Source organism: Rhinoraja longicauda, chromosome 2 (genome assembly GCF_053455715.1).
Source record: "Rhinoraja longicauda isolate Sanriku21f chromosome 2, sRhiLon1.1, whole genome shotgun sequence".
NCBI lineage: Eukaryota > Metazoa > Chordata > Chondrichthyes > Rajiformes > Arhynchobatidae > Rhinoraja > Rhinoraja longicauda.
The window spans coordinates 106,945,336-106,957,358 of NC_135954.1; the positions used below are offsets into that span (position 1 = coordinate 106,945,336).

A 12,023-nucleotide genomic window follows, 5' to 3' on the forward strand; every position below is an offset into this window, starting at 1 on the left:
CAAAATGCTGGAATAACTCAGCGGGACAGGCAGCGTCTCTGGAGAGAAGGAATGGTTGACATTTCGGGTTGAGATCCTTCGTCCTTCCCATGAGAGGAATAGATCAGGTTTGCCCAGAGTAGGGGAATCAAGAACAGAGGACATATGTTTAAGGTGGGGAGGGGGGAGGGTGGGGGGGGGGGGGGGGGGGAGGGTTGGGGGGGGGGAGTTAAGATTTAATAAGAACCTGAGGGGTAACTTGTTTGCACAAAGGGTGGTGGGTGTATGGAATGAGGTGCTGGAGGAGATAGTTGAGGCAGGTACTATCGTATCATTTTAAGAAATATCTAGGCAGGTACATGGTTAGGACAGGTTTAGAGGGATATGGACCAAACGCAAGCAGGTGGGATTAACGTAGAGGGGCCATGTTAGTTGGCGCGGGCAAGTTGGGCCGAAGGGCCTATTTCCACACTGTAAGACTCTAATAGATCAGTAGAGAAGGTAATGTCAGGATGCAAGTAGTAGCATAGATTGCTAGCTGGCATCATGATTGTATAAACAGAGACGGGGAACAAAGGATACCTGTTTGCAATGGGATAGTGATGTTCAACGAAGTCTACCATTTCACATTACATTAAAATTTATACTCTGGGATTAAAAACAAATTTAGAACATATCTAAATTTGACATTGATATCAATGTTGCCAGGGGAATATGGAGGGGGGGAGGGGTGTGAGTTACAAAATATAGGTAGTTTTGCTATAATGTGAGAGTTGTGCCTTTGAAACTGCACATTGTGGAAAAAATCGTAGTATAAAAACAATTGTTTCAATGGGGGAACAGGGCTAGATAGTTTCAGACTCACAATGACAAGAGTTATTTTGAGCCCCAGGATTTTCAAAAGTAAAGATTTCTATAATAAATATGTTTATTTTTGTTATTGCAAGTTAAAAATACTAAAGCCTGTCTGTTAGCCCAGAATAGAGACAGGAAACATGTTGCCAATGTTGGGGGAATCCAGAACCAGGGGCCACAGTTTAAGAATAAGGGGTAGGCCATTTAGAACTGAGATCAGGAAAAACTTTTTCAGTCAGAGAGTTGTGAATCTGTGGAATTCTCTGCCTCAGAAGGCAGTGGAGGCCAATTCTCTGAATGCATTCAAGAGAGAGCTAGATAGAGCTCTTAAGGATAGTGGAGTCAGGGGGTATGGGGAGAAGGCAGGAACGGGGTACTGATTGAGAATGATCAGCCATGATCACATTGAATGGCGGTGCTGGCTCGAAGGGCCGAATGGCCTCCTCCTGCACCTATTGTCTGTTGTCTAATACAAATCCACCATAGAAACATAGAAATGTAGAAAATAGGTGCAGGAGTAGGCCATTTGGCCCTTTGAGCCAGCACCGCTATTCAATATGATCACGGCTGATCTCCAAAATCAGTACCCCGTTCCTGCTTTCTCCCCATATCCCTTGATTCCGTTAGCCCTGAGAGCTACATAAATCGAACTCTCTCTTGAAAACATCTTCCCCCATTGAAACACCAGTCACTGAAAGTTACACAAATTAACGAGACCATAAAGAACACCATAAATCTGGATCAGACTTTATTTAGATCATGCTTTGATACATTCAGACCATGCTGCATGCGTTATTCTTTTACCACATTATTCCAAAAGATAAGGAGGGGTCGGGGAGACAAGGATGATATCAGGAGTTTGAAGATAAAATGTGAGAGAGTATCTATCAGGAAAGGATACAGAGAGAGAATGGTCACCTTATGCTGAGAGAAAAAAAATAGTTGAAAGATAACCAAACAGATCCCTTTAACATTAGGAAAGACTCTGGATAGAGTGAAAGAGAAAAACTAGAGGCCCTTGTTTTTCCAGTAGTCACCAAGAAATCAATGAGTGGAGACAATGTGGAACTCACGACTTCAGGGAGTGATTGAATCAAATAATCTAGATACATTTAAAGGGATGCAAGACAACTATATGAAGGAGAAGGGTATAGAGTGTGATACTGATAGACATAGGTGAGGAAAAATGGGAGCGGGTACAAACAGAGCACAGAGACTGTCATAGACTTGTTTATTCACAAAATGCTGGAGTAACTCAGCAGGTGAGGCAGCATCTCTGGAGAGAAGGAATGGGTGACGTTTCGGGTTGAGACCCTTCTTCAGACCGAATTTTCTACGTTTCTACGTTCAGACCGAAGAAGGGTCTCGACCCGAAACGTCACCCATTCCTTCTCTCCAGAGATGCTGCCTCACCTGCTGAGTTACTCCAGCATTTTGTGAATAAATACCTTCGATTTGTACCAGCATCTGCAGTTATTTTCTTATACTGTCATAGACTTGTTAGGCCAAATGGCCTTTTACTAAATCCTATGTTCCCATGGATGGGCATATATTTTATGTAACAGTATATATTTTTAAAATGTGCATAGAGAAGAGCCATAATTCATTAATAATGAGCTACCATTTATCTTGTAAAATCCACCGTGATTAATGACTTAAACAGCTGCAGATGTAAATGTAGCTCTTCTCGTAATGAAATGTTGTCACAGAAAATGGCAGTACTCAAAATTTAATAAAGTGCACTTCAATCAGCAGCCCCAAGTTTGACAGGAAGTGCCGCAAACCTGTACTAATGTTTGAGATTTAGTTCAGTTTAGTTTAGTTTAGTTTAGAGACACAGCGTGGGAGCAGGCCCTTCGGCCTACCGCGTCCGCACCGGCCAGTGATCCCCGCACATTAATACTATCCTACACAGGCACGAGGGACAGTTTACAATGTACACTTATACCAAGCCAATTAACCTACAAACCTGTGCGTCTTTGGAGTGTGGGAGGAGACCGAAGATCTCGGAGAGAATCCACACAGGCCACGGGGAGAACGTACAAACTCCGTGCAGACAAGCACCTGTGGTCAGGATCGAATCCGGGTCTCCGGCACTGCAAGTGCTGTAAGGCAGCAACTCTACCGCTGCACCACCCTGCCACCCCTGACATCAGAGGCCAGGGCCTGTATAGGAATCTCTTTTGCGAGACCTTTTTTTCCCCCGGTTGCCTTGCACTTCTATCGTAGATTAGATATCTATTTAATTTGCATTCCACTTTCAAAATAACTCTTCGGTGCAGAGAATTTATCGTTGCCAGCGAGCCAATCGGAATCTGAACGATTTGCTTTGCTCAATGTTAAATATATACTTCCCATTTCTCAGATAATCTCCACCGATGTGAAAAGTGTCAGGATTACGCTTCAGCCAAGCAAACTGAGAAATTAAAACAAGAACTAATGTCATCATATGTTTGGCATAAGTAATTTCTTACCCACGCCGGCAGCATTTGGTTTGAAAACAAAACTCGATCCCCTGACTTGCCCCTGACTCTCATCCCGAAGAAGAATATGTAGGAAGGAATTGCAAGAAGCTGGTGGACACCGAAGATAGGTACAAAATGCTGGAGTAACTCAGCGGGACAGGCAGCTTCTCTGGGGAGAAGGAATGGGTGACCTTTCGGGTCGAGACCCTTCTTCAGACTGATACTTCTTCAGTCTGAATAAGGGTCCCGACCCAAAACACCACCCATTCCTTCTCTCCTGAGATGCTGCCTGTCCCGCTGAGTTACTCCAGCATTTTGTGTCTAAAACCTGATTAATAATACTCAGTCTTCATGTAAGTGATTAGAAAGTAATGCCACGCCATAGAACTGTACCGGAAAATGTGTCATCCATGTATTTACCATTAGAGCTTTAACTCAAATGCATTGTTTTTGTTTATGTTCAGATTTTTCATTCAACCAATTGATTGTTTGCCTGATCATTGTCAGAGCATCTTCATGGTAAAAAAAAATGCATGACCTCATTCTTCACTAATGGCCGTTAACTTGTTGACCTGTAGATTACCCCTGTTCTGGAATGCTAGGAATGGTGTCTGGACTCATCGGCGATAACCAGATCACAGCCTCATCGGCCATAGACCGATATTGGGGTCCGGAACATGCCCGGCTCCTCACCAGTCGCCATGGCTGGGCCTTGCAACCGGTCCATCGGCCTTACAACAATGAGTGGATTCAGGTCGACCTGGGAATGGAGAAGGAGGTGCAGAGCCTGGTCATCCAAGGTGTGAAGCAGAGGGATAATAAAGTCTACATGCGGAAGTTCAAACTCGGCTACAGCACGAACGGATCGGACTGGAAGTTGGTGACAAGTCCTGGCAGCCCGAAGCCCAAGGCAAGTGGACTGTGATCACAGCTTTAGACGTGAATGATTCTCTTTAGAAATGGAAGTGTTGTGGTTCCCTGATCCTCGAAATTAAGACAGGCGACACGGAGAATTCTTCGAGAAGTTAAAAGCCTTTATTTGCAAACAACGGCTGGAACAATCAGGAAGCCAACCACCTGACTGCCCACTTAGTACATCGGGCAGTCTATGTTTATAGGATTATTCCAAACCTTATCTTCTTTACATTACCTCATACCCACACTCCTTTCTTCAGTCATTCATTTCTTTGCAGTCACCCGTCTGTCCTGCCACCATTAAATCCCATTCAGTAATATATCCTAATCTCAATGCTCACATCCCTTCACACTTCGCCACCCTTATTTCCCTGCTAGTCCATCCCTCACATCCATTCATCACCCCAAGGCCTATGTCTTTCCTTATCTCGCCACCATTATCTTTCATCCAACACACAAAGTTCAAAGAATGTCGAAACAGTTTTACAATGTAACAAAGTGTAAGGAAAGCCTAAGCAAATGATGCACAACATTGTAACAAGGAATAAGAAAGTGTAAGATAAAGCAAAGCAGTTGCAATGTACTTAAGTATAAAGAATGCCGACGCTGTTAAATTTAAATGGCTAATAATGATTACAGCAGTTACAATGTAACAAACTAATATACAAAATACAATAGAAGCAGGATCTCCGAGTTCAGCTCTTGCCATTATGCTGTCACTAAAATTAATGTCACAAGAGCCACAGCACTAAGAACCCATGCACATAAACAGTACTGTGCCAAGATTCTGTTGTCACATTGGGCACGTTTGTCACATGTAACTCAAAGGCTATTTCCACATTTCTTTAAAAAAAATATATAATAATTTCTATTCTTTCCTCACAGTCAGAACATACAAGTCTCTGATTTCCTTACTGCCAGCCTTTGCTACCAGGCAGAATGAGCGTGCTGTCTTTGTGTAGTACACTTAAAATGCAAATGCACTTCCTAAGGATCTGTGTGTGACAAGCAGGCAAATTCCTAGTCTATTACAATGCAAGGATCCAGCCCACGGACGAAAATCTGGGGAATCTTTGTTTGGCAAACAGACAAGCTCCGAAATATTTGCATCTTACTTGTAATATGCATTTGGCGCAGTGCATTGCAGTTACATTTTTTTAAATTGCACTACTGGATTGTGAACAAGTAGAGAAGTTAAAGAAGTTGAACAAGTCGAGAAGTTTTGCCAAACACTTTCATGTAAAGGCAAATTTGAAGTCTTTATTTTGGATGACATCCATACGGAGTAGGTGCAGTGCTTTTTTATAACTCGTGTGACCAGTTTAACTTATGACACAGCCTAGACCATTGACGTCACTCCGTTAATTGCCAATGGACAATCCAATGGTATCAGTGGGCAGGGGAAGTTTGAAAAAGAACGATTGTAGATCAAACACACAAATTACATTTAAGCATTCCTAATACCTTATATCCTTCCGCGAAAAATCGTCTACTCGGGTCCGTTCAATCACAGCCAACACATTTTCTGCCGATTAATTGGTTGGATTCCATGATTTTGATGATTTTGAAGTACATCTTTGTGGAAATGTATCAGTCTACAGTACCTTCAGTTGACGTAAGTGGAATGAATCTTGAAGGTAGAATACCATACACTGATGTTACTATTTGCATATATCGCAATTACCTGGGGATGAATTTTTTTGTGGTAAAATTCTTGTGGCACTTTCTTAAATTCACAGTATCTTCCCATAAATTGAGATGCCAATTAGTACACTTTGCACGCATTTTTGTTTTGTACGGGGAATTGGCACGAGGCATTGAAAATGTAGCAACCGTGTGAGGAATGCTTTGGTTATTATGTATAATGGTTTAACTCCTGTCTGCAACAGTCACTGTTGGCACATATAACATCGTTTGGTCACTTATCAACTGAAACCTGAATCGTGTCCGGCTAAGTTGTTGGGATATTAGTTTTGAGAAACAGCGCGGAAACAGGCCCAGCGATCCCGGCACATCAACACCATCCGACACACACTGGGGACAATTTACTTTTTCTACCAAGCCAATTTACCTACATACCTGTACGTCTTTGGAGTGTGGGAGGAAACCGAAGATCTAGGAGAAAACCCACGCAGGACACGGGGAGAACGTACAAACTCCGTACAGTAGTCAGGATCGAACCTGAGTCTCCGGCGCTGCATTCGCTGTAAGGCAGCAACTCTACCGCTGCGCCACCGTGCATATTTCATCTGCCCTGTCCGTTTCTGTTAACGGGTTCCACTAATATCTGACTGTGATTTTTTTTTCTAAACTGTCCAGATATTTGAAGGAAATACAAACTATGACACACCGGAAGTTCGGACATTTGAACCACTTTTGACAAGATACATCCGTGTCTACCCTGAGCGGGCATCTCCTGCTGGATTGGGACTGCGGATGGAATTACTGGGATGTGACATTGAAGGTACGAGGTCTTTCAAAATGATCTGTTGCTTTGTTGCTCAGTTTAGTTTAGTTTAGAGACACAGCGCAGAAACAGGCCCTTCGGCCCATCGGGTCCACACCGACCAGCGATCCCCACACATTAACATTGTCCTACACACACTAGGGACAACTTTTACACTTATACCAAGCCGATTAACCTACAATCCCTGTAGATCTTTGGAGTGTGGGAGGAAACCGAAGTTCTCGGAGAAAACCCACGCAATGTCACCGGGAGGAAAGTGCAAACTCTGTGCAGACAGCGCCCGTAGCCAGGTTCGAACCCGGGTCATTGGCGCTGTAAGCGCTGTAAGGCAGCAACTCTACCGCTGCGCCACCGTGCCACACAGGTGTATCTATCAACAACAATTGAGGTGGTGAGGTGGAAGAATGAAGCACAATGAGACACCTGAAATGAAAACTTCCGCTGACTGTTAAATCTTCACTTACTGTTTATTGAGTGTCAAGATTTGCAGTCTGCCTTCTTCATTTTCCCATGACAAGGTACCTATGGCTTGTTCAGAGGACATGGATTTCACTAGATTTATATTAACGATTAGAAAAGTGCTATGTGAGCAACCGTATAAATGGTCCTTATAAATAGATTAAAGGATACTTGAAAACCAACATCTGGCTTAGATATAAACCATTTGTGACTTTTAATACCACAATAATTAACAGCAGTGAGACAAGTATAGAACATGATCCAGTTCATACCAATATAAAAATATCTATTTACCGAGAGCAAATTAAAATGTTACCACCAGTTACTCAGAGCATGATGTTGCTAATGGGATAACATTTCATTCAACATAAAAAAGCATGATATTTTTTCAACACTATTTTGACAATAATGGATTTGAAGCAAACAGATTAATGGCCCCATTAAAATAGCAATGTGGTCTCATCCCATTAGACTGCTTACTGTCAATGAATGTAGCCACAGAAAAGTATTTGTGACTCACAAATTTAATTTACCCATCTCAATAGAAGCAGCAAAAACATATCAATATTTATTCTGTATTCCTCCTCCGATATTAAGTGACAACACGATAATCTAATGCAAATTCTCTAAATCTGACATGAGATGCTGTGGTTTAAAAACGTCAGCACGGATCTGTTGGGCCAAAGTACTCGTTTCTGTGTTATAAACTTTAATTTAGTTTAGTTTAGAGATACAGCACGGAAACAAGCCCTTCGGCCCACCGAGTCCACACCGACCACCGATCCCTGCACACTAACACTATCCTACACACATTAGGGACAATTTACACCGATACCAAGCCAATTAACCTGCAAAACCTGTACGTCTTTGGAGTGTGGGAGGAAACCGAAGATCTCGGAGAAAACCCACGCGGTCACGGGGAGAACGTACAAACTCCGTTCAGACAGCTCCCGTAGTCGGGATCGAACCCGGGTCTCTGGCTCTGCAAGCGCTGTAAGGCAGCGACTCTACCGCTGCGCCACCGTGCCGCCCTGAAACTCTATGCAAAAACTCTTCAGTTTTCTTAGGAGTGTTTCCTGCTTTCACCAGGAACTTCTAAAAAGAGAACGTCACCCATTCCTTCTCTCCAGAGATGCTGCCTGACCCACTGACTTACCCCGGCATTTTGTGATACCTAAAAAGAGAATAGATCTGTTCCTGGGCCTGTTCACACCAAGACACCGTGTAACAGTGAGATCAGTCTTCTCTGGCCCTCCACAGATGGCCAATTCCTGTACATGTCCAGATTTCTCCAGTCACGAGGGGAAATTGTAATGTCCCCAGTGACATCAAGTTTCACCATACAAATCTAGTTTGAAACAGTGCGCAGACAAAGTAACGTTTGGTGACATTTAAAAGCTCAACTCCCAATGCTAATCTTAAAATCAGCTTCAGTCGAACCAAAATTAAAATGGCCTCTCCACGCTCCCAATCTCCCCAGGTTGGGGGCGGCACGGCGGCCTAGCGGTAGAGTCGCTGCCTTACAGCTTTTACAGCGCCAGAGACCCGGGTCCCATCCTGACTACGGGTGTCGTCTGTACGGAGATTGCACGTTCTCCCAGTGACCCACGTGGGTTTTCTCCGAGATCTTTGGTTTCCTCCCGCACTCCAAAGACGCACAGGCTTGTCGGTTAATGGACAAACTCGGTATAAATGTAAAATTCTCTCTCTCTCTCTCTCGAGTGCGCGTGGGATAGTGTTCGTGTGCGGGGATCGCTGGTCGGTGCGGACTCAGTGGGCCTGTTTCCCCTCTGTATCTCTGAAACTAAAAAAAAAAAAAAATCAAAATATATATGGAGTAGATTTTTCTTTTCAAGATGTTTGTGGGTGAAACCATATGGTGAAGAGTTGGAATGAATGCACTGGGATCATACTGCTGCCTCACGATTTAATCTTTTCATAATTGCCTACGTTAATGTGCTCATTAAATTTGCCAGCAAACTGTGCCTGGGTGACTGTCACACCACTTCTCCAGTGGAACGTGTTGCAACTAAAACTCTCTGACACTGTCTCACTCGAGCAGGTCTCCAAAGAAAAGGATCCTCCAGGGTCTCGGATTACACAACTATCCCAGTGAGGCGAAAACTCAGTGTGGTGAGCCTAGGTAGTAAAGACTCAGCTCACGTAGGAGTGTGTTCTGATATCAGCTTGGATGGATAGTACAGGAAATATTGGTTTAAAAAAACCCGCAGGTTTAACAACAGCTACAACTATGTGGAGCCATAAATCATGGTTGCTGCACTAGAGTCTGTAAAAGGCACGTCGAAAGGATGTGTGCGGTCAGCTTCTGACCTGTTGTTTTATCGTTTTAAAACAGCGCGGCAGGAAGTATTGACAGCTAGAGTAACAATACCTGGACTTTGTTCCTCCCAACCACTCCAAGCTGTCGATGTAATTTGTATAGTTTAGTTTAGTTTAGAGTTACAGCGCGGAAACAGGCCCTTCGGCCCACCGAGTCCGCCCTACCGACCAGCGATCCCCGCACACTTACACTTTCCTACGCACACGAGGGAGAATCCTACACTTATACCAAACCGATTAACCTACAAACCTGCACGTCTTTGGAGCGTGGGAGGAAACCGACGATCTCGGAGAAAACCCACGCAGGTCTCGGGGAGAACGTACAAACTCCGTGCAGACAGCGCCCGTGGTCGGGATCGAACCCGGGTCTCTGGTGCTGTGTAAGCGCTGGAAGGCAGCAACTCTACCGCTGCGCCACCGTGCCGCCCCAAGCTTCCCCAGTATATCACATTGGTATATTTCAGACATTTCAGTAGGCAGGTACAATTTAACACTCAGCAATCAAAGCTATCTGCAAGCCTGAACAGTCTTTTAGACCAATTCTTCTTTAAACCATGTCGTTCCTCAGTCATGATATTTTTCCCAATGCTGCTTTCTTGATCCTGATCAGTGACAATGAGTGTGCCAGTAGAGCATTTACCAACGAGACTCGCGTTCAATCTGAGTAGCGGCCGTTATGGTTGAAAGTAATCAGCAGGCTTCACTGAAGCTGATTGAGTTACCCAGTGGCACGCAACAGAACTGGATGATTTTAGATTTGATTCCTGATCCAGTGGGTTAACATATCGACAGCGAGACGCTTGATAGAAGCATGGGAATGAGACACAAACTCTTTAGCATGTTGTGTCTGAACTAGTATCATGTAAGTACAGCCCAGCAGACACCAGTTCCCAGCCACCCGCCATTCTTGATTCATTGGCTGAAAGAGAACAGCATATGTAAAGCACCTAACAATGGCCCGTTTCCTTTATCATCCTGTTTACTTTTTTGCATATCTTTCATTCATTTGTTCTGTATCTCTCCACATCACCGTCTGTGTCTCTCGTTTCCCTTTCCCCTGACTCTAGCCGTTGACCACGCGAGAGAGAGATTCTCTTAAAATGTAAAAGAATTCGACAAAATAAGGAAAATATACTTTGGAAAATATACTCAGTCTGGCAACCCCAGATTTTAAAGAACTAGACGGTATATCAAAACTAAGAATAATCCTTGGCGAAGGAAATACGGCACATCTTGGCGCGCAATACGGGTAGCAGCACGCCACAACCTGAGAGACAGTGAATGACCAACATGTACGCACACACGCATACACAAATTGACACTAATTGAAACTAAGAAAATCAATATTGACCTGCTAAACTTGCTACCTTGCTGCACTGCTTACAACTGCAAGAACAAGTACCAATCGATAAAAGGCTATAAATGTATTGCGTGTATATATATGTACATGTACAGGGGCATATTTACCCATGCATTGTATACTTGTATTTATATTCATGCATTTTAAAAATGTATGTTATGTTCTATACTTTGGCAATATAACGATGTATCTTATCATGCCAATAAAGTTTTTTTTAAATTGAAATTGAATTGATTACACCGAATTTAGAGTAACTCAGCAGGATGGGCAGCACCTCTGGAGAGAAGGAATGGGTTGACGTTTCGAGTCGAGAAGAAGAAGGGCCTCGACCCGAAACGTCGCCCATTCCTTCTCTCCAGAGATGCTGCCTGTCCCGCCGAGTTACTCCGGCATTTTGCGTCAACCGAGGTTTTCAGATCTTTAATCCATTGATCTTCCTATTGTAGTGTCGACGGCGGCTCCAACAGTAGAAACAGACGAGTGTGATGAAGACTTTGGAAACTGCCACAGTGGAACAGGTGATGGCTTCGACTTTACAGGTGCATAAATCATCCTCCTAACACCATCACTAACCTTCCTCATTCATTTCCTTTATGTTACGTGATTAATGAGCCAAGAGTCACTGAAACAAATTATCTAACCATTCAACTAATATCCAGTTTATCTTTACAAATCTGCCACAATCAACACCTTCCCACTGTTAATTGGGACTAATTCATTGGTGTTCATTCTTCCTTATTGGAGAGTTCATCACCGACCGCTTTGGAAGAATAAAGATACACATTGAACTGAAAGAGAATCATTTGATACAGGCTTACCATCCACACACCTTGGATTAATATTAACATGTAGCAAAAGCATGCAGTCCAAATGATGTTGAATTCACAAGACCAATGCGGGTGTTGGGTTATGGGGAGAAGGTAGGAGAATGGGGTGAGCAGGGAGAGATAGATCAGCCGTGGCTGAATGACGGAGTAGACGTGATGGGCCGAATGGCCTAATTCTGCTCCGATCGCATGAACTTGTGAACGATGGGAGAACCCTCATTTTGATCAGGTGCTAAACTCATAGAGGAATATTCGCTGCCTGCCTGAGCCTATATGATCTCCCGGTTGCCAAACACTTTAACTCCTCTTCCCATTCCTGTCTGTCCTGGGCCTCCTCCATTGTCAGAGTGAGGCCA

General features: G+C 43.7%; 1 protein-coding gene across 1 annotated transcript in view; it reads left to right on the forward strand.

The window, feature by feature from the left end:
- Positions 1 to 12,023, forward strand: part of nrp1a (neuropilin 1a) — a 246,650-nt gene that overhangs the window by 182,399 nt on the left and 52,228 nt on the right. Inside the window, 3 exon segments of the mRNA XM_078425444.1 lie at positions 3,878 to 4,209; positions 6,534 to 6,678; positions 11,287 to 11,379. Coding sequence (XP_078281570.1) covers positions 3,878 to 4,209; positions 6,534 to 6,678; positions 11,287 to 11,379 — 570 coding nt within the window.